This window comes from Cannabis sativa, chromosome 6 (genome assembly GCF_029168945.1).
Source record: "Cannabis sativa cultivar Pink pepper isolate KNU-18-1 chromosome 6, ASM2916894v1, whole genome shotgun sequence".
NCBI lineage: Eukaryota > Viridiplantae > Streptophyta > Magnoliopsida > Rosales > Cannabaceae > Cannabis > Cannabis sativa.
Window position 1 is genome coordinate 74,517,183 of NC_083606.1, and position 26,220 is coordinate 74,543,402.

Below are 26,220 nucleotides of genomic sequence, written 5' to 3' on the forward strand. Positions count from 1 at the left end.
AATTGATGATTTTATAGTAAATTTTGTTTCTATGATGGTTTTAGGATTTAAATTTTGGGAGCTTAGGAGTCACTTAAATTTTGTTATGGATGGCATTGATATGTGAACAAATTAGGAGACTTGTATTCATCTGTGCATTATACTTATATTTCTTGTTTGTTTTTTTTTATTTTTAATTTTCAAAGTCATATATTTTTGTACTTTGTGTTTTGAAGGTGATTATATTTATTGTTGTTTTTTCGTCGGTATGTTAGGGTGGTAATGATGCATCTGAGAATACCGAGGGATTATCAAGGGAAGAATTGGGTCGACTTGTTGCTTCTCGTTGGACAGGAGAAAACACTGGAAAACAAACAGAGGATACCAATGCTGAAAAAGATAATAATAATAATCATGAAGCATATGAAGACACTGAAGAGATGCCAAAGGACACCACACATGACGAGGAAGATGATGGCTATGCTTCAGAAACCGATGATGAACACCATAAGTATGATGAAAGCAATATAGAGGATGAGTTAGAGGATGATATGAAAGAGGATCATGATATTAGAGAAGAGGATCCTGAAGATTCTAGTTCTTCATACAAGTATGACTCAGATGTTGATTCTGACTTTTCAGGTATTTTAAATGTTTGTTTTAAATAAATCTTCTATTTTGTATTTCATTTAACAATTTCTTTGACCATGATTAATAAGCTGATTGTCACTTCATGTCTACTATTATCTATTTTTAAACTATATTTTAGATGTAACAACCTCAAGTAATCCTTCTTGGTTGGAGACAATACAACAAAAGGTGCGAAGTGTTCTTCAAGTTGTTAATTTATTCCAGACTCCGGTGAATCAGTCAGGTATAACCCAAAAGCTTTTGATTTTTAGTTTTTTTGTTTCTTGACTTTGGAAATAAGTGTACCGAAAGTATTTATGTATAATGTTGGCTTCCTCAGATGCTGCTCGTATACGTAAGGAATACGATGAGTCCAGTAATAAATTGTCTAAAATCCAATCACGAATATCGAGTTTGACACAGAAGCTAAAACACGATTTCGGTCTGTAAGAATTATCTGCGTTTATAATTATGGAGTTTCTTTTTCCTTGGCTAAACTCAGTTTGTAAATTGCAGGAGTGGAAAAGGAATTCTATTCATTCTATGGTCAATGTTTTGAGGGCAAGGAAAACAAGTAATATATGTTTTGACTGTTTATTCTCATTCTTTTTCATAATTTGGATTCGATAATTTCGATGATACTAATCTTTGGAATTCGAAAATTCTTGGGTCAGGTATGTTTATAGAGTGTGCCCATACAAACAAGCTTCCCAGGTAGATGGACACAGCACCACTCGTTTGGGGTAAGTGTCTTTAGTTCTTCATGTTTTTTCTCAAAAAAATAACAGTTAATGTTAATGTACCCTTTTTCCTGTCCTCTCTTATTAGACTATATATTAATCTTTTTCGCCTTTGTTATCACATTTGGAAATTTTGAAAGAACAAGAAAGAGAAAGAATAGGAAAGAATGGAGAAAAGATCAACTCATTTTATTAAGCCTTGAATGGTAGAATTTATATACTAACTCTAGCTCTGTAACTAACTTGAACTGAGCTTAAGCTCAATCGATTAAGCTAACTACAATAACAACTAACAACTAATTAGGACAGCTAAGCAAACTATCATCCTACCTAACTGCCTAAGCCTAACTAACTTTAGCTGTCTTAACACAAAGTATCATATCGCTACTGGTGCAATTCAATATCAGCTCCCATTTATTTTACTTTAATAATAATTATAGAAAGTCGCTAACTATTTATAGGACGCCACGGTGCTAAGAACCACGGTACCTAATAGCAATGCTCCTTGGATATTCATGTTCGTATATATGTTTGGCTGAAATCCTCTCTTTTGATTTAGTAAAAACATTTTAGAAGATGACTAGTCTTGACTTTATAGTTTTTCAATATCGATTACATTGATGATATTATCCATGCTTCATTTATTGTGATTGATTCATATTTTCTGTGGAACTAGGCAATGGGACAAATTCGAAGACTCGTACAGAATGATGATCTTTTCAAATGGAGATAAGTGTTGGAATGGACCAGATAGAAGTTTGAAGGTACTTATTCTCATCTTTTCAGATTAGTTATGCCCAAAACTTTTGTATTGATTTTAATCTCATATGCATGGTTTGTTTGTCCTTCAGGTTAGACTTAGATGTGGATTGAAAAACGAGGTTACGGACGTAGATGAACCAAGTCGATGCGAGTAAGAACTCTCTTGATAAACTTTTACCCAAATCTTCATTTTCTCCCTTTTCAATCTTCCTGTCTTAATATTTTATTTGGTTTTGGTCATGGCAGATATGTAGCATTGCTATCGACACCGGCTGTTTGTGTCGAGTCAAGACTTAAGGTAACAAACTTTGAAAATGTGTTTCGCTTTCTAATCGGTCCCTAATTATTTACGTTCTCATTGGGATTTTTGTATTGGTGTTGAATTCGTAGGAACTACAACAAAAACTAGATTTGATGAACCGAGAACAACCACAAAACCACGACGAGCTTTGAGAGTTTTCACATGATTTTGTTAGAAGTAATCTGACAGGTTATTAGGAAGATAAGATTAAGATGATCTCACTTCACTTCGAATGCGTAAATCGGTATTTTTCGGTTTTGGCAGCAAATTGAAGTGATGAGCTGAGTTTTTTTTTTCACATTCTAAAATACTAATTAATATATAGAACAAATTTTTATTTGGTTGGGAGCTGGATTAATGAAGCTATATTGGGTTAAAAACAACATGTTAGTTAATTCAGTTATTCATTTTTGAACTCAAATCAGTTCTTTCTTGCTATTGTTATCTCCAAATCTTTTCACTTTCTAAATTATTTTTGTTTGATTATATACATTAATAAACAAATTAGGATAAATAGTGGCATAAATATCCAAAATTGTATGTTTATAAGCGGTATAAACTCAATGTTTATTTTTAGCGGCATAAGTACCTAATGTTTGCAAAACTGTAATTTTTCTCTAATTTTGTCAGTACAGACTCTGATATTGTTTTAAACAGGATACATATAAGGCTTAAATTTTTGATCATCGGATCTAGATAGAAATATATAGTATCAGTTACTTTCAAATGTTCTTTTAATAAATTTAAAGTAGTGGGATTATAGTAGTAGGAGTGTGTGCTATTTAAGAGAAATATATGGATGTTAATTAGAATATTGTTATAAGGTATTTTAAGGTGCCTAATATTATATTGTAAACATTTAGTAGTTTATAATATTATTTATTAAATAAAAAATAAAAAGTTCAATAGTAAATTGCACAAATAGTAATTTAATACCTTTTATAGTACTTGATGGTCTTAAAGTGCCTTTTAACATTTTTTTTAATCAATATTCATCACATGCAATGAGGGGCGAAGTCAGGACGAAATATTTAGGGGGGCCAATTATTAAAACAAAATATTTTTATAGAATTGTACGTTACAAAAATTATTAATAAGGAGTGTTTAGATATAATTGTATAATTACTATGGTATTAATTTCCTAATTATACATTCTAATAATTATATTATATTTTAAAGTAAATTATGTATTTCGATGTAAAAGTGATAATTTCATATTAATTTTTATTGTCCTGTTTAACAAAATAATTAGTAATTACATAAAAAATTCATATTATATAATAATTAATATTTAATATTGAATTTTTTTAATAATTATAATAAATTTTTTAAATATTTTTCAATATACATTAGTAATAATTAGTCAAAATTTCCAAAAATATTCATGGGAAGTGTTAAAGTTATTATATTTTACTTTTTTTTTTCTAGATCAAAAAGATTTTGTTTATTTTTTGTAAGGAAATCAAGAATATCATTTTATGTAGCAGTAGATAATAAAAATTACAAAATAATATTTCCATAAAGGAAAAATGCTATTGAATTTGGAATACAAAACTATATGTAATATTTTAAGTGAATAATTTTTTATTTAATAAATTATAAATTTTAATTATATATCTCAAAAAATTCAAAATAACAGTATTTTAAAAGTTTTTCTTAATAGATATTAATTATATCATCAAAGTAATTAAATATTTGTTGAGATTGAGGGAGGGCCATGGCCACTTCAACCCAAGCAATACCTCCGCCCCTGCATGCAACTATTTTTTCGCGTGTGTATACCTACCAATCGAAACAAAACAAATTATGAAACGAAACCAATCGAAAACCATTTTCTTTCTTTCTAATTATTTCCTATTCATTTTTTTATTGGTATTAGGCGGCTTAAAGTGTTCAACGCGATATGAGTGATTAGGGATTTTTTATATATTGTTTATTAAATTAAATTGTGTGAGACTTAATATTAAATAACACCAATAACAATATGTTACCTCTTCTAGTATTTATTTAATATATAAGTTAGCTTAACATATCTTAATTTATTATTAAGAGTTCAAAAATAAGAATATTCATAAATTAATACTAGTCGATATGAAACACTTTTTAATGGGTATATCTATGTATAGTTTAGTTACTTAATTAAAAAAAAATGTCAAATATAGGGACTTTTTTATTTTTACATTTCAAAACAGCTTTTTTTTTTTTTTTCTTCAGAATTCTACATAGAAATTTTTATTGCAGCTAGCGAATCAACCTAAAATATTAATATTGTTACAAATTTGTTGTATATAAAATATAAATGGACCACAAAATTCGTCTTATGTATACCTGACAATTACTTTATAAACAAACACATTTTACAATAAACTTTTAAAAAATAAATAAATATGTGTAAATTGAATTGGATCAGTTACTTTTATATGTCAAATTACATCTAATCTGCATTGTTTTATTGTTCCTTTGCTAATGTGAAACTCAAATATGCCATTCTCTACCCCATCTAAAAAATCAATCATCGTCATCAACATTGTTAAGTGAAATATTAAGAGTCCCGAAATCCGCTTCAAGCATAGATTGTCAAATTTCCCATTATAAATCATTATTCTAATATGGTGACTAAAAGGTCTGTAAGTATAGATATTAGTCACAAAAATTACATTCTATTGTGACTCAATGTATTTTTAGTCACAATACTTGTTGTGACTAAAACTAAATTAGTGACAACTTGTATCTTATTAATATATACTATATATTTTAGTCACAAGTAACTTTTTATTGTAACTAAAAGTTATATTTAGTCACAAAAAAATTATACTGTAACTAAAAATTTGTCACTAAAAAAAGTTATTTTTTAGTGCTACATAAAAAGCATCTTCATAAGTTCTCATAGGAAAATATATATATTACTAATTTTTGAAAAATTACAAATAATACTTTTAAAAGAAATGTGAATAGAGATGCATAATCAGGCTAATAAAGAAGCATCCCAACTAGGTCGGCACCCAACTCTAAAGCCATCGTCTACACCTAACTATTCAATTATCATATAAGAACTAATACAGAGTATAGTTTGGGTTACAAATTAATATGATCGAAACTACTAAACACCCAAAAAGATTACATAATTGAGTGTGCAAAAACAAAATTACTAAATAAATTATGATATATATCGAAGCCTCGTCAAAACCTCTAAAGAGTAAAACCACATGAGTGGGTAAAACCTCAAAAGAGGAAAAAGAGTGCCACGCTTTAAGAAAAGTACAACATGAGATCCAACACATAAAATCTTCAAAAGCTTAGACGCAACCTAATTCATTTCCTTCTCTGGAAATATGAGAAATTAACCTGAAATTAATTAAAAACGATAATGACACTTTAGTTCTTGTTAAAGAATGATGATATTTAGTTGGAAAATAAGGTATTTAATCCTTGCAATACAAATCTATTATATATGTATACATCCCCATATATAAATCATAAAAATACACTTGTATTACTAAATAAATTAAATAATAACATGTATTATATGTAATTGTGAGTAGAAAGTAATATTAATTAGACGTGTTATGTATTAAAGTCAAATCAAACTTAAATTATGATGCTGATTTATTAAATTTAAATTATTTTTAATGAATGTTCATTATTTTTTTTAAAAAAATTAGACATGTTGATGATAATAAAAATAACAATTAATAAAGGTAGAAAGAAACAAAATAGAGAAGTTTTATATAGTAATAAATTACCTTGATGAATAGGAATTAGAGTTAATTGTCTTGAAGCTGAATATTTTGGCGATATAGCAAGTGGACTCCACATTGTTTTATTGTTCCTTTGCTAATATGAAACTCAAATATGCCACTCTCTTCCTCACCTAATAAAAAATCATAATATTCCTCATAAAAAGCATACCTTTTCATAGAAATGTCTTTGCGGTATAGATACCCTACGAACACTTGATGATTTGAGGACGAGTCTAAATTAGAATCATCATCATCATCATCAAAATGAGTAGCTTTTTGGCATTGCATAATTGAATAGAATTGAAAGTTCTGACCAGTCTTGGTTTTCAGATTGTATTTACATGTCAACACATCATCACGTTTTAATGTTGTCGCTTCAAACTCAACAACAATGCATAAAGCAAAGCCTAAGAAGTACTTGCGAAGATCTTTTGGAGAGGAAAAAGGTAAGTTTAGTTGAAGTGATGATCCCATAGATTGATGGGCAAACCATTGAGTAATTGTATCTCCTGAATAACAAAAACTTGTCCTAAAATCCTGCAATACATGAAAAACAAAAGTCATTTATGTAAACATTAATTGTGAAAAACTATACTATTGAATTTATTCTATATATCAAGGAATTTAAGTAAGAGAGATATTTATACCTTTTCTTTTTCATCCCTATATTTGTCATAATAATCTTCTAAAAAGGTAACAGGCAAGTTTAGATAAGGTAATATGATTGATTCAATAGATTCATCAAATGAATCTCTTGAATGAAGAGAATAACTTAGTGTAATAGCTTCAATCAAATCCTACAATAAATGAAAAACAAAAGAGATTTATGTAAATATTAATGGCGAAGAAAAACTATATACTATAATACTATTGAGTTTATTCTATCAAGGAATATAAGTAAGAGAGATATTTATACCTTTTCTTTTTCATCCCTACATTTGTCATAATCTTCTAAAAAGGTAGCAGGCAAGTTTAGATCTGGAAATATTGATTCAATAGATTGATCAATTGAATCTCCTGAATGAAGAGAACTTAGTGTAATAGCTTCAATCCAATCCTACAATAAATGAAAAACAAAAGTCATTTATGTAAATATTAATGGTGAAAAAACTATACTATTGAATTTATTCTATTAAGGAATATAAATAAGAGAGATATAGTACATTTACTCTTCCATCCCTACATTTGCCAATGAAAATTTCATCCATGAAATATTGGGCAGCCAAAATGTTACGTATGGTGTAGAATAGAAAGCACTGACAACAGGTGAAATCAACACCATGATAATGCAAATTTAGGATTGCTGTAGAATAAGTACAACTACTGCAAATATACGGTTGATCATGTGTTAGAAGTAGTTGACTAGTACTGGTTTCACTTGAATCTTCGACTGGTAAACCATTATATGGCAGAATTTGGAGTTGTGGATATTCATCAAGCTCAATAGAGTCAATGTTGCGCATATTGATCATGCTGGTTGGAATAGACTTGAGATTTTTACACTCACTCAAGTTTAGATTATTAAGCATAACAAGATTCTCTATTGATGATGGAAGCACTTCAATCCCAGTTCCATATAAATAAAGTTTCTCTAATTTCTCCATAGGCTCCGAGATTTCTGGAAAGCTTTTCAATTGTGAGCAACCTCCAAGATAAAGTTCTCTAAGAAACTTCAACTTACAAATGGTAATTGGAATAGACTTGAGATTTTCGCACCCACTCAAGGAGAGCGTTTCAAGCATAACAAGATTCTCTATTGATGATGGAAGCACTTCAATCCCACTTCTATTTAAATAAAGGTACTTTAGTTTCTCCATAGGCTCCAAGATTTCTGGAAAGCTTTTCAATTGTGAGCAATCTTCAAGATTAAGTACTTGAAGAGACTTCAACTTACAAATGGTAGCTGGGAGGCTTTCAAGCTTCTTGCAAGCCTGCATGTATAAGACATTGACAGAAGGTAGACAGTCGAATAATGAATATTCAACTTTTTGTATTAATGTTCCACTCAAATCTAATCCTTTTATACTTTTTGGAAGCCTGGGAAACTTGTCAAAGGATACACATCCACCCAAATTTAAGTATTCCAATGATTCTAACTCACAAATAGAATTTGGAAGTTCCCTCAGGTGTTTACACCCCTGTAGATCGAGTGCAAGAAGATTTTTGAGAGAGAAAATGGATGGGTGCAATTCCTTGATTGCTGTTTCACTTAAACGAATAAATTTTACATTACCGGAAATCTCTGAAAGAGTTGTGAGATTGGAGCACCCATTAAGATCAAGCAACTTAGTAGATAACTTCCTCACCACCCAGTAGGATATCGTTGGATCGAGCAGTTCGCAAAGCAGAAATTCAGTCACTGAATCGTTTATATATTTAAGGGAAAATTTTAGTATTATACCTATAATATAATCAATTAACAGAAATAACCTTAATTAAAAAAATGAACCCTAATAACGTGACACGTAGGCTTCTCCTACCTGAATTGAAAAAAAAAAAATAACGCAAACAAAAAAAATACGATCGACCATACGCGCCAAAAAATTAACAAAAAATGGAATATGAATCTTACAACCAGTGCGTGAAATACAAACGCACATACAAGAACATATAAATTCACGATTTGTTAGTTTTCAAATCAATTTGAATCATTTTTACAAAAAAAAAAAAAACCATTAACGACCAAAAAAAGCTTGGAATACAACCTGAAATTCAATAATCAACAAATCGAAATCAAAAAAACGATTTCGAATCTGTCTACGACTTCGATTCTGTGTTACTGTGAGTAAAAAACATAGAAAATTCTTATTAGATCCTGAAAACAGAAAACACCATTGACGAAGAAAAAAGCTTCGGCAACAATCTCCAGTATTTCAATCGAAAAGCAACAATCGAAGTTGTTTCTCAACAACATAAAACGATCCTCAACACAACACAGATTGCAGAGATGTTGCTGGCCAAAAAATAAAACAATGGAGAAAAATCGTTACCTGCAGAAAAACTTGTTGACTGTGCTCTGCTCTTCGCGCAACCAAAAATAATCATCGAACAGAAAAAGGTAATCTATATCTTTGTTGTAATATTACATTGTTAAGAAATATCATTACAAATAACATGATCATAAATTTTCCTATTCACAGTGCAATTTCTTCATGTTTATGCTAAATGCAATTCATCGATTTTTTTTTTCCAAACAAAAACATAATTACTGTGCAAAAAAATATCAACATTAATTTTCACAAATACTTAAAATTTCATTAAAAAAAAATAATAAATAAACTAATATGTATATGATAACACACAGGAACCAATGGACCCCATGACAATCATCCTTTTCTACAATGGAACATGGGTAGACAAAACAACATACAATGATTATGAAGTGGCAGGTATACTAATCCCAATAAAATGTTCCTATAATGTTCTTGCACAGGAGATCTATGAAACCTTATCAATAGACAGAAACAAGTATGGAATTACAGTGAAATTTCAAATTAAAGAAGGGATACCACCTATAACCATCAAAGATGACAATGGCTGCAAGTTCTACCATCAAATAAGGAAGAAAAATGATGATGAAACAAGATACCCTTTGATGGTAAACACATTTGAATCATCAGCATCACCTGAATGTCTTGCCAGCAACAATTATTTAGAAATTGGAGAAACAAGTATGCAGTGTACTGAACAGTTACCAACAAGAACAGAATATGCACAATTGGTAGCAGATTATGCTTATGATCATGCACAACAAGCACTGCAAACAAGTTCAGAGATAAACCAAGTAATTACAAATCCTCAAATTGACAGAATACATGTTGGCCAAGTCTTTTCAAACAAGCAAACACTGAAGAATGCAATCAGCCTATACTCAATTAGACAAAACCAGCCATTCAAGGTGAAGAGATCATCAACTCTTGACTATAAAATCGTTTGTGTTGATGAAAATTGCAAGTGGAGTTTCCTAGCTTCAAAACATGGAAAAACAGAAATGTTCAAAGTTAGGAAGATAAAATATGACCATACATGTTCGTTAGATATCACCTCCGGAAACCATCCTCAAGCCACAAGCAACCTAGTTGGGCATGTGATAAAAAACAAATTTGTCAACCCAAAAAGAAACTACACTCCAAATGAAATTGTAGACGACATTGCAGATGACTATAGTGTCTCAATATCCTACCAAAAAGCCTGGAGAGCAAGAGAAAAGCTATGGTGGATGCTAGACGCTGCCCACAAGAATCGTATGGCGAAATACCATCCATATTATACATGATGCAAATATCCAATCCAGGTATTCTTTTTATACTCTTGCATATTGTAAATCAAAAAACTTAATAGTATACTAATATAGAAAAAAAAATTAATAATTTAACATAAAACATCAAAATATATTCAAAACAAAGATACAAAAATATTCAATAATAAAATAAACTAAAAAGTTACTTATGTAACGGGGACAATCACGGATCTTGTTGCGATGAAGATGGTAAATTCAAGTATCTATACTTCGCTATAGGAGCTTCAATCAAAGGTTGGCAACATTGCACCCCAATAATAGTCACAGATGGTACATTCTTGACAAACCAATATGGAGGTACTCTATTGACTGCAAATGCACAAAATGCAAATCGGCATATATTTCCACTTGCATTCGCAATAGTGGATTCTGAAAATGACAACTCCTGGAATTGGTTCATGCAAAAATAAAAGAAACATATGGAGAAAGAGAAGGACAATGCATAATCTCGGATAGGCATGAGAGTATATACAAAGCAACAAAGTCAAACTTCCCACTCCTAATGCATGGGGTATGTTGCTATCACTTGCTCAAAAATCTAAAAATGAAATTCAAAAAAGGAGGAGATGAGCTCAAACATGCATTTGATGGAGCTTCGAAAGCTTACACTATAGAAGAATTTGAGAAATGCATGCAAGATTTGGACAACATTGACTTAAGAATAAGAGATTTCTTGGCCAATGAAGTTGGATATGATAAATGGACAAGGCTATACAGCATGAATAAAAGATACAAAACAATGACATCAAACATAGCAGAGTCAGTGAATGCAGCTCTCAAATCAGTAAGAGAATTACCAGTTGCAACCTTACTAGAATGTCTACACTCTTTGGTACAAAGATGGTATTGGGAAAACAAAAATAGAGCCTTGAAAACGGACACTACTTTGGCAAATATTCCAGAAAAGGCTCTCAAGAAACAAAGAGAAATGGGCTTAAAATACAAGGTACACTTAACATTAATTTAAATTAAATTTTATAATTTGTTTGAAAAATATAAAAAAAAACATTAACAGTAAACCAAATAATTTCTGAAAAAAATATAATAACAAAAACCTGTATAAATTCTTCATGCAGGTTGAGACAGCTAACCTTCTTGTATACAAAGTGCACGATTATACAAGCTCCTACATAGTAAATCTGGAAAACAAAACATGCACGTGTCAGAAGTTTGACTATGACGAAATGCCTTGCTCGCATGCAATGGCTGTACTAGCCAAAAGAAACTTCTCTTGCTACAAATACTGCTCCTACTACTACACTAAAGAAGCTTTCATGTCAACATATGAGGATAGCATACTTCCATTAGGTGAAGCAACATCATGGAATATACCAGAGGATGTGAAGAATATCACAGTACATCCACCAAAATATAAAAGACCAGCTGGGAGGCCAAAGAAAGATAGATATAAAGGAGCAATGGACACAAAAACAAAAGTCAAGTGTGGGAAATGCAACCAAAAAGGACATAATCGACGGTCTTGCAAAAATGAAGCAATTCTAAATCCACTGAAGAGAAGAAAGTTACTTTAGAAACAAACTATACAACAAAAAAATGTCTTTCAGATTTCTTATTTTTACAAATATAAGACAAAATAAAGGAACACTAAGAACTTCTGATTTTTCATTTTAAATACCTTCATATAAATAAATAAAGATGAACACAAATGTGCTTACTGTTTTACGAAAATTAACAAAATAAACATAACAAATATATTTTGTAAATAAAATGATTTCAAAAATATAAAAGAAAAAACCAATAATTTGAATCTTGATTTATAATTTACAAAACTATTTTAAAAATATCTTCTTAATTAACATTTTCATAAACAATTTAGTTGTTAATTTGATAGTAAAAAAAAATGTAATCAATATTATTTAACTTAATTTCTTAAACATAATAAATTGAAAAAATAAACAAAAATACCTCTATGATTTGAAAGTGTGTACCTCTTTTCCAAAAAATATAAATAAAAAACAGAAGATATATGCAACGGTTTACAAAACCTGAAAAAAGAAAAATACCAACTTAATCAGACCAAACTCAAAAAAAAGAATACAACAAACAAAAAAAATACATACTACCATTAACAAAAAACCAAACTGATAAAATTCCATAATAATCTTACATTATATTACACATCTAGTAAAAAAAAAAAAACTTCAAACTTAACTCCAAAAGCAACCTGCATTAATATCATATTAAAGGTACTGAAAATAGTTCCAATATCCATACATACGTTTGACAAAATGACCAAGCAAAAAGAAGGTTAATATGTTTAACGTTCATAACTACCCAAACTATCAATAATAACCCGTACAAAAGTATCAAAACAACAAGAAACAAAAGTGTTTCCAACTACATTAAACAACTACTTCTTTTTCTTTCCATCCTTTTCCATCCTGCCAGGATACTCTGAAGGTGATTCATAACCACTCACTTCCTTCTTCTTAGCATGAACAAAGAGCTCAACACACAGCTTCTTTCGAACAAAAGGAATGTCCAACTCCTTCGGAATCTTGTCAATCAATCCATGAATAAAATACTCAGCGTACTTTATAACAAAAACACCACAGTCACTGTGACAAATCAAAAACAAACAGTTAGATACAAAAAAGAAACAGAAACGAATATAATCAAATAAGAACATAAAAACAAAAAAATAACAAAAAAAAAAAAAAAGATTACCACTGCTCTTGTTGAGGCAAATCTTGAACGATAACAATTTCCAAAGGGTCTGTCTCACTCTTTCCTTGAAAAAATCCTGTGCTCTTATCAATATCTTTCCTTTGATCATAAAAATTTACATGTGACAACAAAATAGGCAACATGACAGCAAAAGCACGAACCAATTTTTCTGAGTTCTTGTACCTCCCAAATCTCATAGAATTGCACACTTTAAGACATCTCAAACGTATGTCAAAAATGCACATAATCCAGTGAGCCAAATCAATCAGATTAATAGGCATTAAGACATTATCTAATTCAATCCATTTTCTACTGCAATACATACCAAAACCAGCTACGTATGCAGAAGCTTTGCTGTCCTTCTTAACAGATTCAATGTCACAATCATTCTTAACAAACTCATTATACATCTCAAAAATCTGGGCAGCAAAGAAACAATCAGTGGTATTAACAAAAGAGTTTACACTCTCATTGTACTTTATCTCCTTTCTCAAGTAGTAAAAACAAACATCCAAATGCTGCATCAGAAAAAAAAAAAGCCAAAATAAATTCATAAAAAATCAAATATAATGTAAAAACCCATTTAAAATCAAACATAAAAATAAAAAAAATAAATGGACTAACCGAGCATGACAAATTTCTTCCAGGAGTCAGCAAATCATAAAACCACATCTTATCATCAATCTTCATAATTGCAAAATCCAACGAGACTTTCAATTTCCTATCCCGTTCTTTAAACTTTTTAATCTTGTTCCTATCATTGAAACCGACCTTAAACCACTGCTCAAAAAGTTTAGACTGAAGATCATCAATACGGTCAAGTGCAACTGAAGAAAAAGCAAGCAACTTAGATTGTTCTCCCTTTGGTTTACTACTACTCCCAATAGAACCAAAATCAGATGTAAATGGACTCCTCAATGCAGATCCAATATTGGGAACCCTCTTTGCAAACTCATAAGAATTAGCTTCTAAATTCTTTTCCTAGAAACAAAATCAAACAGATTAATACATAAACAATAATAAACAAACCAATATACAAACAAAAAAAGAAACACTTTGACAAACTGTTAATTCCATTAACATTATACGTACCTTTTTCAGGCTTCCTTCAATGGTTTCAATTTTTTCATTAATGATCTCCATGGCTGACAAAGTAATACTATCTTCTGTACCTTGACTATCAAACAAGTTAGGAGACCCAATGACACCAGCCACAACAACATCAATTGCAGATGAATCAACCATATTTTTTCTTGCTTCACCACCAACATCATCCTTGGTAACTGATCCACCTTTTTTAGATTTGTCATCACCCTCATTAATTCCCTTTATAACTTCCTTGACAATAGAAGAAACAGCATCACCACCCATACCCTAAAAAATGAAATTAACATATAATGAGAAAAAAAAAATAAAAAATATAAAGATGAAAAAAAATAAATTAAGGAAATAAAAAATAAAATATACAAAGTGGTTACCTGGTCATCACCATCATCTTCATCATCTTTTGATTTCTTATTTAAATCTTTAAACTTAGCATGATCATCTTCATCTTGTTTTTTCCTCTTCTCTTTATCAGCATTAGCATCGGGCTGAGATGAAAGAAAACCCATTATATCAAAACTTGGAACATCATCATTATCACCCTACAAAACATATATAAAACTTATTGTGAAGCATAAACTTAAATAAAAATATAAAAATATTTACATAAAATAACAACAAAATTGTAAACAAAGTCAAAACTTATAGAAAACACACAAAAAATACGTAAACAGTAAAACACATTACCCGTAAATGTAATACTGTAAACAGTTACATGTAAACAAATTTTTATATAAAAACACAAAATCAAATAGAAAATAAAAACATTACCAGTAAAGCAGTGTGTCCTTCTTTAACCAAACCACCATCTCCAACATTTTGTAAACCTTCACCCTAATTAAACATATTGAAAATAATAATGATATAAATAAAAATAATTAAACATAACAAATAATAAATCATATTAATTAGTCTTTTAATAAATCATATCCATATACAAAATAATTTCTTTTAACAATAAAATACAAAACTGTAAACAACAAAATATTTATAAAGGAAACATGAACAAAACCTCTACAACAGTGTCTCCCTCATTAACCAACACACCACCACTTTCAGCAAGATTTAAAACAGGATCCTGTTACAAACAAATAATTAAAAAGAATATGAGAAAAACTAAGTAATCATAAAAAAGATAAAACTACTTAATATTGCAAAAAAAAAAAATAAAGCTCATTAAAATAAAAAACTATTTACAAACATACAATAGAATAATCTTTAACATTTTCAGTAACCAAATCTACATCATCAACCTCTTTCATAACTAGATCCTGAAAAAACAAACAAACACATCAATTATAAAAATAAGAACTTTAAAACTATAAAATAAAAATAAACAAGTAAAAAAAAATAAATAATCATATTTACATCCTTCACTGCCAAATCAACATTAACACCATCTTTCAAACCAGATTCCTGCATTAAAACAAATATTAATAAACATACAAACGAATAATAGTAAGACAACTAAACAATTAACAAATGGATAAACACTCACATCATCACTATCACCACCACTATCATCACGGATATCCACGACACTCTGAGAAGCTTTTAAATCATCAAACTTTTCTTTCAAGTCATTAAATTTCAAATCCAAGTAAAATTGCAAACTTTCATCAATCTTAGAATCTATGTGGGAAATCATATTGAGTTCCAACTCCTTGAATCTACACTTAATATCTGATGTAAAACCCTCAAAAGACCCATCAAAATGTAATTGCTTTTGAATTAATTTTTTAACGTCTCTCCTTAACTCACTTAAAATAGAAGATTGTAAATCAATCACACCAACTCGATCAACATCAGCATCTGAATCTTCCTTCTCAATAAAGTCAAAACCAGATAGATTAAGCATTGATCTCTCTTCATCTGTAGGAAATATATATTCACCTTTCAGCTATCAAAAAACAACAAAAAAATGTAAACACAATTAGTAACCAGTAAACTTTAAAAAATAAACAAAAATGTAAACAACAGAATATAAAATAATAAAAAAAAATGTACCTTAGGAGATGAAAAACTTTCCTCTCAACAACACTATTATTGGGAAGACCCACATTAAACTATCTACAAATCTTATATCCTGGGTCACTATCATATTCACAAAAACTAGCCTTCTGACAAAGAGGAATAGTTTCGTAAATCCAAACAAGAAATGCATAAGGAAAACAAGGCAACTTGTAAGTCCTCGAAGATTCTTTATCAGCAGCCTTTGCTTTCCCTTTACGCTTATCAATATGCTTGGAACCAATATCTTTCCCTGTTTTTTTCTTTGGTACACCCCTCAAACCAATCCTCAAGTTGTGTAAAGTTTTCTTAAAAACTAATTTTCCCCAAGGAAAACTCTCATAATCACCAATCCCAACAATATTGAGTATTTCATTAGGAACCTTCTTGGAATTAGGGCTTGTGAACAAGCAATTAGAAACGAAATACAACACCGCCATCTTAACAGCGTATTCGTCCAACTTAAAATCACTATACCTAAACCTCTCCTCCACAGCACTGACTGTTACTTGTTGATCACTAAAATACTTATCCACAAATGCATTCTCCTTCTTTGCATAACCACTCATATCAGAATCACCAACACATAATAAACCAGTCTACAACGAAACTCAGCCAAACTAAACCTGAAATTTTGAGAACCAAATTTGAACCACATTTCATAAGGATTTTTCTGGTGTACCTCCCTGTGCAAAGCACTGTGAATCAACTGAGTTTGCATTGCAATTGGATTCATGTCCAAAAAATGTCCAAAACATGTCTCACGAAACAGCTTTGCTTGAGAAGGAGTCAATTTACTATTGATAATGGCAATAACATTGTTTTCATGGTTAGGAAAAAAAATTATTCTTCCACCAACCCTATCCTCATGCTTGAAATATAACTCCCACTCCTAAAAAATTAAAATAGTAATCACATAAAAAAATTAAAATAAAAAATTACAAATAAACAAAACTATGTAAACAAAACAGTCAACATGCCAACAATAATGAAAAAACATAACATTATTGTTTACTCCTGAAAATAGCAAAGTATACAAAAATACATAAATATTAAAAAATTAAACTAAATCATATACAAAAATATTAACCACCTAAGAATAACGGCAATCATTTGTAATTGAAAAATAAACAAAAACAAACACAATGGACCCAATGTCCCCAACAACTAAATAACAAAGAAAACTATGTAAACAAAACAGTTGACATACCAACAATAATAAAAAAAAAAAAACAGAACATTACTGTTTACTCGTGAAAATAGTAAAGTATATAAAAAAAGTTAGTTAGTTTAACAATAACAATAACAATAATAAAAAGAGGTGTTCTAAAATCTAAATGGTTAGTTAGTTTAACAATAACAACAAATCTCTCTCTCTTAATTATATCATCAAATAAAAGTGTAATTGAAAAAAATAAACAAAAATACAAACGACTGAACCAATTTCCCCAACAACTATGCCAATCATTTCTGTATTGTGCTTAATTTGTAAGTGTGTGAATTAAGAAACTGTAGGAATAGTAAAGTATACAATAACATAATAACAAACAAAATAAACTAAATCATATACAAAAAAAAATATAAACATAATAAACACCTAAATAAACTTGAATAACAAAAAAAAAAAACTAAAAAAACAAAAAAATTAAAAAAAAAAAAAACAAACTAAAACTTAAATATACAAACCAAAACAACACTATTAACACCAACAGATAAAAACGAAAAAGAAAAGAAAATCCACTCATACATATGCAACATCAAATTAACAAATGAATATGCCCAAAAATTGAAGATGAAATAGCATCAACAAAGAATATGAAAAGGAAATAAAAGAATCTCAAACAACAAACCTAAAATGAAAACAAAATATAAATATATATATATGTGTCACCCTACTCAGAAAACAAGAAACAACTACCAAAATGAAAAATAAAAATCAATAAAAAAATTAAAAAATAACAACAAAACCTAAATCGATAATAGAAAAAGTTATAAAGAATACCTAATCCAAAAAATCTCATAAAAAGTAAATAAAAAACTGAAAAATAAACAAAAATAAGAACACATACCTTCATCGATTCATTGTTCTCAACTTCTAGATCATCACTGTCGTAGAAGTCCTCATCATATTCAACAACTTGTTTCAATTTTTTCAAAGGCCGATCGTCAGTAACCTTCTTGTTTCCACGGTTATATTGCTTCTTCTTCACTTCCTTAACAGAAACATCACCAGAGCCCTCAGAACCACCAGAAAGATCTTCATTGTCATCTTCAGAAATCGTTTTCTTCATTTTTAACTTGTCAAGAAGAAGCTTCGATGAACCAGATGGAGAAAGGGAAGAACGAGTATTAACCATTTACAATCAGATTTTTTTGAGAAAGTTTTAAATGAATAACCCTCTATGAAACTGCCACACTAAATAGAGAGAAATTTTGAATTTCAAAACTCTCTCTGAAAAATACCCACACTAGAAATTTCTGAAGTTGAAAAAAAAGAAACCCACTAAAAAACCCTATAAACCGCTCCCTCCCTCTAACTAGACAGTATACTTACAAGTCTACAAAATAGGGAGCAATTATCATGAATATCAAAAAACGTGATACCCCTGACGCGCGTGAGATGCAAGACGTGGGATGATGGATAAGAAGTGACAACACATGGTCTGACGTCACTTGGGAAACGCGTGGCTCAATAAATGCTAATTAAATATAAAACGGTAATAAAAAACGGTAAACTTACCCAATATAATAGATCACGGCAAAAAAGGAAATTAGATCAAAATAAAGGCTCCAAATGTAAATTTTCCTATATTTAACCGTCAAAGAATTATATATATGCATCACTTCAAATTCTTTATCTGGATCATCTAAAATGTCATGAAATCTTAACGGGGGAAGGGTGACTAAACTTGTACAACCATCTAGACGAAGCATGTGAAGATTCCCTTGAGAGAGATTTGGGAGACAAGTAAGCTTCTTTGATTCAGAAAGAATGACATATTTCAAATTGCTAACATCCTGCATATATATATAAATATATATATATATATATATATATATATATGTATAGCACAAAATATAGTTAATTATACCGTAAATTGAGATATGAAACAATGTATCAAATAGATATAATTATGTATTTGATAATAAAAGAATATATAATATCAATTAATTACAATGTATGAAATTTATAATATTTAATCATGAATAAGGCATATAGTTATTTCACTTACTTGATTTTCTTTCCACAGTTCCTTAAGTTCGCTTTCCTCCATTTTAAGATAAACAAGATTCTGTGGTGTGAAATTTGACCCTAACGATTCCAAAGGGTAACCATTCCATTCCAAGAATCTAAGCTCACCAGGAAAAGGGTCACGAAGAGCATAAGGCGATCGAAATCCAATAAAGCTTGATATATTCAGTAATCTTAGACTTGGCAATTTTTTAAAGAATGAAGGGTCTAAGTTTATCACATCACCATCATGATGATCATAAGATATAGCTTCAATTGTGGAAGAAGCCTAAGAATTGAAAATTCAAAACAAATTAATACACAAATTAATGACTAATCACAAAATTAAAAATAGGTGAATATAGCACTTATACCTCATATATATATGTGGCGTTAAGTTTTCACAGTACAATATTATTAATATAGAACATTATAGAATAACACTTACTTTGTTACTACTGAAGAAACGACAAACATCTTTTCCCATGCATAATCTAGTACTACAATTTTCCAAGAACTTATTATTTGATCCACGAGCGATTGACCGACCCATCTCTGCCAACAAATCATGCATTTCAAGTGTGCCTTCATCAGAAACAGTTACCAGACACCTGTCGATAAGAACTTCAATGGCAATGTTAAAATCACCACAATCATCCAATATGTCTCTCACCAAATATTTTTCTTTACCTCGAAAGAAACACGCTATATCAAGAAATATACTCTGTTGTTTAGAAGATAGCCCATCGAAACTTATTTTTAATGTACTTGTAACTTTTTCATCAGCATCTACTTTTGTTATCTTGTTTAGCAAACTTTGCCATACATCTTTGCTTTTTGAAAATAAATGAGAACCCAAAACTTTAAGGGCTAGTGGAAGGCCTTGAGCATAATTCACAAATTTCAATGAAAGCTCTTTCTCACTTTCTTCTGGAGATTTTCTTTTGAAGGCATGCAAACAAAAGAGTTCAAGAGCTATCTTCTTTTTTAGTCCCTTCAAGTTGTATATCATCCCTTTATCATTGCCAATAATATTCCGAAGCACTTGTTGATTTCTGCTTGTTATAATAAGTCTACTTTTAGAGTTTAGCCAGGAATGACTATCTTCAAGTAAACAATTATATTGGTCCAAATCATCGACATCATCAAGAACTATGAGCGACTTTTTGTGGCCCAGACTTTTCTTCAAGGAATCCAAACCTCCATATTGCAAGTCTTTTTCGTTTGATAATTCACGAAAAAATTGAACTTTCAAATTATGTGATCCATGACTTTGGTATTGTTCTCGAACATTTGGGAAAAAAAATGACTATGGTATTGATGACGAGATTGATTGAAGACAGTTTGAGCTAGGGTGGTCTTACCCAGGCCACCCATGCCACAAATGCCTATCCTTGCAGAGTGAAATTCCGTATTTTAATATTCCCAGTTTGATTATTTAATTAAATGATTAATTAAATGCGGAATAATAAAACTGGTACTGAAAACAGTTTTCTGTAGTTACAGAATGCAACTCTGTAACTCCAGAGAAACTCAGAAAAACAAACGAAGGCATAAAAGTAAAAACACACAAGATTTTTGTACGTGGTTTCAACAATCCTTTCAGATTGTTACTAGTCCACGGGGCCACGCCCAGAGATAAGATTCATTAGATCGGTATCAAAAATACAAAGTAATTGACTTATGCATAAATAGACTCCCTCTTATTGTATGCCGCAAGCTTGATGTATTCCACCTACTAACCGAATCTTGATAAAACTCCAAGAGCTCGAACTCCCTTCGATCACCTTGAAGAGTGCTTGAATCCTCCCGATTCAAGGCTTAAAGGCTATCTCCCGAAAGCCTATACAACCATCTCCCGAAGGTTGTGTGCTTGTATCCTCCCGATGCAAGACTTCAAAAGCAATCTCCCGAAAGCTTGTAAATACCCTTCTCCCGAAGGTGCACTGATGTTCTTCTTCGTTGTAGACTTGAATACAGACTCAAGACAATACAAACAACAAATAAACAGAGTAAGAGTAGAACAACTCTTCTCTACAAAACAAAGACTCTCTTTTCTAAAGATATGAATGGAATTCAAAGATACAAGAGAGGTACCAAGAGAGGTACTAAACAAAGACACTCTTTCCTTAAGATATGAAAGCAATTCTAAGTGTGTGAAAGAGATACAAAACCTAGCAGCTATAGGATGTATTTATAATGAATATACATCTCATAGACAGCTTACATTCGGTCTGAACAAGACCTCAACCCACTAGAAACTTCCCTAAAATAATTCTTCAATCAGTCCAGGAATTTCCGTTTCTGTACATACAGAATCGTGGGCAGTAACTACAACTTTCCTTTTATAGAAAAGGAAAGTCTAGCTCCGGTTTTCTCTTCAAGAAACCCGATCTAAGAAAATGGGAAACTCAACACAAGATCAGATTACACAGCTGGTTAGATAAAAACGAAATGGGTAACCAAACTTACCATTTTTACCTTTTTTCCAAAAATAGGAAAGCTAGTCAACTTTCCTTTCAAGTTTGATTTACACAAATATGGAAACCATATCAATATATGCCAGCCGAAATATACATTAAATAATAAAATATTTTTGTCAATTAAATATGCCAAAAATGGAATTAACAATCTCCCCCTTTGGCACTTTGATTGACAAAACATTTTATTATGAGAAAACCTGCATCAAGTGTTAGAAACCAAAGCAAATAGCTTTTTAAAGATACAAGAGTATAGAAAATACTCCCCCTGCATGAAAGCTCTCTAACACATAAAACAGAGAACTTTTTTTGGACGGAAAAGCTTGCAAACCGAAGAACACAACTTTTTAAATGGAAAAGTGTTAAACCACAAACAACTTTTTAAACGGAAAAGTGTTAAACCACAAACAAGCAACTCCCCCTAAAACCAAGGGTCCAGAGTTGTAACAAAGAGTTCAATGAATCCAAAAAAAATATGACTACTCCCCCTTTTTGTCTATCAAGGAGCCAAAGATAACAAAAACAATCAAGAACACAGTCATAAATTCAAATAAACATTAATAAAAAGCAAAAGATAAGAGATTGAACCACTTATTCATCATCATTGGGTCGGAAGTATTTCATGATGCTGTCCATCTTCCTAAGAAGCAAGGCCTGACTTGTCTCCATTCTTCCCAAACGCAAGTTGAATTCTGCCATTTCTGTAGGAGCAGAAGTGGAAGCAGATCCAACAGCAGGATCATTTGTAAGACCAGGGGAAGCAGACCGAGCCTTTCTTTGAGCAGCTTTTCCTTGAGGAGGCTTCTCAGGAATTTTGAAAGTGGTTCCAACAGCAGGCATCTCAATTGATTCATTCTCAAGAATCAATTCCTCTTGATCAGATAAAATTTTATAGATTAAGTGAGGAAAAATGAGATTGGGCCTAGGTTTCTTACCCTTTCGAAGAGAGACAATTTGCTCCCAAATCATGTCAGTCAAATCAATTTTAGCACCAATTGAAACTTTATATAAAAAGAAAGCAAGTTCATTTGAGACATTTACCGGATTGGAGCAAGGAAACCAATTGGATAGGGCAAACCTCATGAGAGCAGCATGTTGATAGGTGAGTTGAGACATATGCATGGTGTCGGAGAGTTCAATTTCATTGTCACCAGAGAGATAACCGAACACCTTTTGACGATCAAACTCCACATCAGTTGGCTCAATTCCCATAGGCAAATTGAGAGCCTCAGCAACATCCTTCACAGTGAAGGAATACCAGTGTCCTCTGACAAAAACTTTGCCAAACATGAAAGAGTCCTCATCGAGAAACTCATCAGTGATGTTAGCATAAAATTCCTTCACAATTCTATCCACATACCCATCAAAACCGATCAAGGTATCTACCCATTGTCTTTCTTTCAACATGTTATACACTCCAAAAGGCTTATGAGCAATAACATTAAAATTTTTCTCCACAGTAAAATTCCTATTCTCATAGAATTTCATATCTCTAGCATGATCATTATAACAAAAATAATGAGAATGGGGCTTGAAGTTATCAAGAGAAATACCAGAGGGCCTCTTTCTTTTCTGTGGAAGAACAGGATTAGAGACAATGGGCCTTTTTCCTTTGTCCTTCTTTGGAACAGCAGGAGGCACTGGAGCAGATTCTGTAGTGACAGGCTCAGTTCGGTTCTTCACTCTCGGATCCGTAATCATCAACAACAGGAAGATCTTTGGGCACAAATTCTTCACTTGAATCGGACAAGCCCTCTGAATCATGATCCTCCTCACTTTCTTCTGGTTCAGAATCCGAGGAAGAGACCGAAGGGGGATTCTCCTTGAGATTTTTGGCCTTTGAAGATGAAGAAACCACCTTTTTCCCTTTGGATGCAATTTTAGGTTTAACCACTTGAGGCTTTGAAGGAGTGGAAACCTTGGACCTTGTTCGAGAACTCACCGTGGGCAAAGTCACCAAAGCTTGATCGACATTAGGAGCACCATTCGAAGAAGAGGACTTCGACAATGTGTGATCGGATGAATGGGATTCATCATGATCACCCAACCCAGGTGTTGGAGAAGCAATAGGCGAGGCACCAACAAGAGGAGATGAAAATTTTGCCACTGATTTTCGAGCTTGGGTCTTCGATTTCTTGGCAGACTTTGTCGGAGCAGAGGACGAACCAGAAGCTCCGGTTGCTGGAGCAGGCGGCGCAGGCGGAGACACCGGTGAAGCAGAAGCAGAGCCACGAATGGGCTTCTTGGATGGTTGGGCATTCTTAGTTTTGGCCATTTTTTCTTTGGAACCCTAGAACACAAACCCTCTTACTTTGAACAATGTTAGACTTTTGAGAGAAAACAATAAAGAGAGAAGAGAGAGATGTGATCGTGGGATAATGGGAAGTTGAGAATATATAACCTTTAATTTTAAATGCCCAAATTCAAAAAAAAAAAACTGAAAAGGAAGGTAACTTCCTTACCTTTGACCCACGTGTGGAGAGAAAAAAAAGAAACCAAAAAGGTTTTTCAAATATAGTCAATGTTTCCTTAAATGAAAAAAGGAAACCATATATTCCCACAAAATCTAGGAAATAATAACCCCACCAAATCCGAAAATGCCACCAACAAGGAAACCAAAGATAAAATTAATTATTTAAGAACAAGTTTCCTATATACACCAAAAAGACCAAATCTCCACAAATAAAGGAAACATTCTAAAATAAATACTATTAAAACATGTTTCCATAAAGTAAAAAAAATAAAAGAAAAAAAATATATACAAGGATTCGAATTCGAAAAAGAAAATATGCCCCCCTTTTTCTTTTATTTTTTCAGAAAATGCCCCCCAAAGAAAAAAAATTGCAAATAAGGAACAAGAGAACACACCAAGACACAAAAGCACTAATCACCACTTAAGAGCAAAAATTGTGTCTAAGAATATAATGAAACATAACAAAAAATTTTTAACAAAGCTCACTTGACAACTCGATCACGAACCTTTTTTTTTTATTATTATTTTTTTTTTTTTGATTAAGAGACAGAAAAATAAAATAACCTTGATATTTTTGCAACTAGAATTCACAATGTCCATTTGTCTTTGTCCCTGATGAAAAAATCAAACTCATAAGAATAATCAGAAATTATTTTATCAAACTAATGAAGTAATAGAATGAGGTCATACCGGTTCACAGGAAAAATTGACTCCATCACCAAGAATATTAAAGCACATCAAACAGTATGTAATAGCTTTATAACACCATTTTCGAGAATAAACAAATTTTACCACAAACTGTGTCAAGCATTAGTGTGTGAAAGTGTAAGCAGGGAACATTGCCCAATTTGTCAAAAAGACTTTTTCTGATAAATTGTACCCATAGGAGACGCTGTCACACTACCTCAATGGTAGCCCTTTTCAATGGTAGCGTATCTTCTACATAACTCCTAATTACATAGTTCCAACTTACTCAGAGATGGCTTTCACACATTGAGATAGGTAGCTCTATTCATCCAATGGAGCTTGAACACACAGTTTTTTTGAACAACATCATTCGAAAATGGTAGCTTACATAACACTGTTTGATGAACCTGAATATTCCTGTGAGGAGTGGACAATTTTCCTGACAAACCTGTATGACATCATAATATTACAACATTAGCAATAAAATAATGACTGAAATTCTTATAAGGTTGAAATTTTCTTCTAGGACAAAGACAAGACATTATGAACTCTAAGACAACTCAAATATCAAGGACTATGGAAAAATAAAAGCATTAAACAGTACAAACCCCTAAGGATTTCCTTAGAGAAATAAATCGGACCGAGTCAAGAGCTTTAGTAAAAATATCTGCAATTTGTTTGCTAGTTTCAACATATTCTAAGACAAGAATTTTATTTTCCACAAGCTCTCTAATAAAGTGATGACGAATGTCTATGTGCTTAGTGCGAGAGTGTTGAACAGGATTCTTAGAAATGTTTATAGCACTAGTGTTATCACAAAAAATGGTTAAAGTTTTCAAATCAAACCCATAATCTGCCATCATTTGTTTCATCCATAACAATTGGGTACAACAACTACCCGCAGCAATGTACTCAGCCTCTGCTGTGGACAGAGAGATTGAGTTTTGCTTCTTGCTATGCCATGAAACCAAATTGTTTCCAAGATAGAAACATCCACCACTAGTACTTTTTCTATCATCAGCATTACCTGCCCAATCAGCATCACTAAAGCAAACAAGGTTAGAATTAGTGTCTTTTGAAAACCAAATCCCAAA

At 31.3% G+C, this 26,220-nt stretch overlaps 4 protein-coding genes across 7 annotated transcripts; 1 reads left to right on the plus strand and 3 right to left on the minus strand.

Annotated features, from left to right (window-relative positions):
- Nucleotides 1-5,289: 5,289 nt before the first annotated feature.
- LOC115725739 (disease resistance-like protein DSC1) lies at nt 5,290-9,165 on the minus strand. 3 transcript variants are annotated; one of them, XM_061117832.1, is made up of 6 exons: nt 8,386-9,165; nt 7,316-8,290; nt 7,069-7,209; nt 6,930-6,949; nt 6,156-6,648; nt 5,290-5,757 (listed from the first exon to the last, which is right to left on the minus strand). In XM_061117832.1, the coding sequence occupies exons 1-5, from the start codon at nt 8,422-8,424 to the stop codon at nt 6,177-6,179; spliced, it is 1,647 nt and encodes a 548-aa protein (XP_060973815.1). In that variant the 5' UTR covers nt 8,425-9,165; the 3' UTR covers nt 5,290-5,757; nt 6,156-6,176. The 3 variants fall into 3 exon arrangements, with proteins under 3 accessions (XP_060973815.1, XP_060973816.1, XP_060973814.1); XM_061117833.1 differs by lacking the exon at nt 7,069-7,209; XM_061117831.1 differs by lacking the exon at nt 6,930-6,949 and having other exon boundaries at nt 6,156-6,689.
- Nucleotides 9,166-10,996: 1,831 nt separating this feature from the next.
- On the plus strand, nt 10,997-11,984 carry LOC133039444 (uncharacterized). The gene is made up of 2 exons (XM_061118354.1): nt 10,997-11,398; nt 11,529-11,984. The coding sequence occupies exons 1-2, from the start codon at nt 10,997-10,999 to the stop codon at nt 11,982-11,984; spliced, it is 858 nt and encodes a 285-aa protein (XP_060974337.1).
- A 636-nt stretch (nt 11,985-12,620) lies between these two features.
- LOC133039022 (uncharacterized) lies at nt 12,621-16,109 on the minus strand. Of its 2 annotated transcripts, none has more exons than XM_061117830.1 (10): nt 15,743-16,109; nt 15,613-15,660; nt 15,450-15,515; nt 15,257-15,322; nt 15,016-15,078; nt 14,619-14,732; nt 14,233-14,514; nt 13,765-14,121; nt 13,141-13,658; nt 12,621-13,031 (listed from the first exon to the last, which is right to left on the minus strand). In XM_061117830.1, the coding sequence occupies exons 1-10, from the start codon at nt 16,100-16,102 to the stop codon at nt 12,824-12,826; spliced, it is 2,082 nt and encodes a 693-aa protein (XP_060973813.1). In that variant the 5' UTR covers nt 16,103-16,109; the 3' UTR covers nt 12,621-12,823. The 2 variants fall into 2 exon arrangements, with proteins under 2 accessions (XP_060973813.1, XP_060973812.1); XM_061117829.1 differs by having other exon boundaries at nt 14,619-14,786.
- Nucleotides 16,110-18,414: 2,305 nt separating this feature from the next.
- LOC133039023 (disease resistance protein RUN1-like) lies at nt 18,415-20,914 on the minus strand. Its single transcript, XM_061117834.1, has 3 exons — nt 19,935-20,914; nt 19,488-19,775; nt 18,415-19,272 (listed from the first exon to the last, which is right to left on the minus strand). Exons 1-3 carry the CDS (start codon nt 20,496-20,498, stop codon nt 18,991-18,993), a joined length of 1,134 nt encoding a protein of 377 aa, XP_060973817.1. The 5' UTR covers nt 20,499-20,914; the 3' UTR covers nt 18,415-18,990.
- Nucleotides 20,915-26,220: the final 5,306 nt, after the last annotated feature.

Excerpts from the sequence above, each read along its gene's own strand:
- LOC133039023 (XM_061117834.1), bottom strand. The coding sequence starts at position 20,498 with ATGATATACAACTTGAAGGGACTAAAAAAGAAGATAGCTCTTGAACTC. Across the intron at positions 19,776-19,934 it reads GTTTCTTCAGTAGTAACAAA|GCTTCTTCCACAATTGAAGC; the intron begins GTAAGTGTTATT and ends TTCAATTCTTAG. Across the intron at positions 19,273-19,487 it reads AACTGTGGAAAGAAAATCAA|GATGTTAGCAATTTGAAATA; the intron begins GTAAGTGAAATA and ends ATATATATGCAG.
- LOC133039022 (XM_061117829.1), bottom strand. The coding sequence starts at position 16,102 with ATGCTTAATCTATCTGGTTTTGACTTTATTGAGAAGGAAGATTCAGAT. Across the intron at positions 15,661-15,742 it reads GTGGTGGTGATAGTGATGAT|GAATCTGGTTTGAAAGATGG; the intron begins GTGAGTGTTTAT and ends GTTTTAATGCAG. Across the intron at positions 15,079-15,256 it reads AGGGAGACACTGTTGTAGAG|GGTGAAGGTTTACAAAATGT; the intron begins GTTTTGTTCATG and ends ATGTTTAATTAG.
- LOC133039444 (XM_061118354.1), top strand. The coding sequence starts at position 10,997 with ATGAAATTCAAAAAAGGAGGAGATGAGCTCAAACATGCATTTGATGGA. Across the intron at positions 11,399-11,528 it reads AAATGGGCTTAAAATACAAG|GTTGAGACAGCTAACCTTCT; the intron begins GTACACTTAACA and ends TTCTTCATGCAG.
- LOC115725739 (XM_061117831.1), bottom strand. The coding sequence starts at position 8,424 with ATGGGTGCTCCAATCTCACAACTCTTTCAGAGATTTCCG. Across the intron at positions 8,291-8,385 it reads AACTCTTTCAGAGATTTCCG|GGGTGTAAACACCTGAGGGA; the intron begins GTAATGTAAAAT and ends CTCGATCTACAG. Across the intron at positions 7,210-7,315 it reads GTAGGGATGGAAGAGTAAAT|GATTGGATTGAAGCTATTAC; the intron begins GTACTATATCTC and ends CATTTATTGTAG.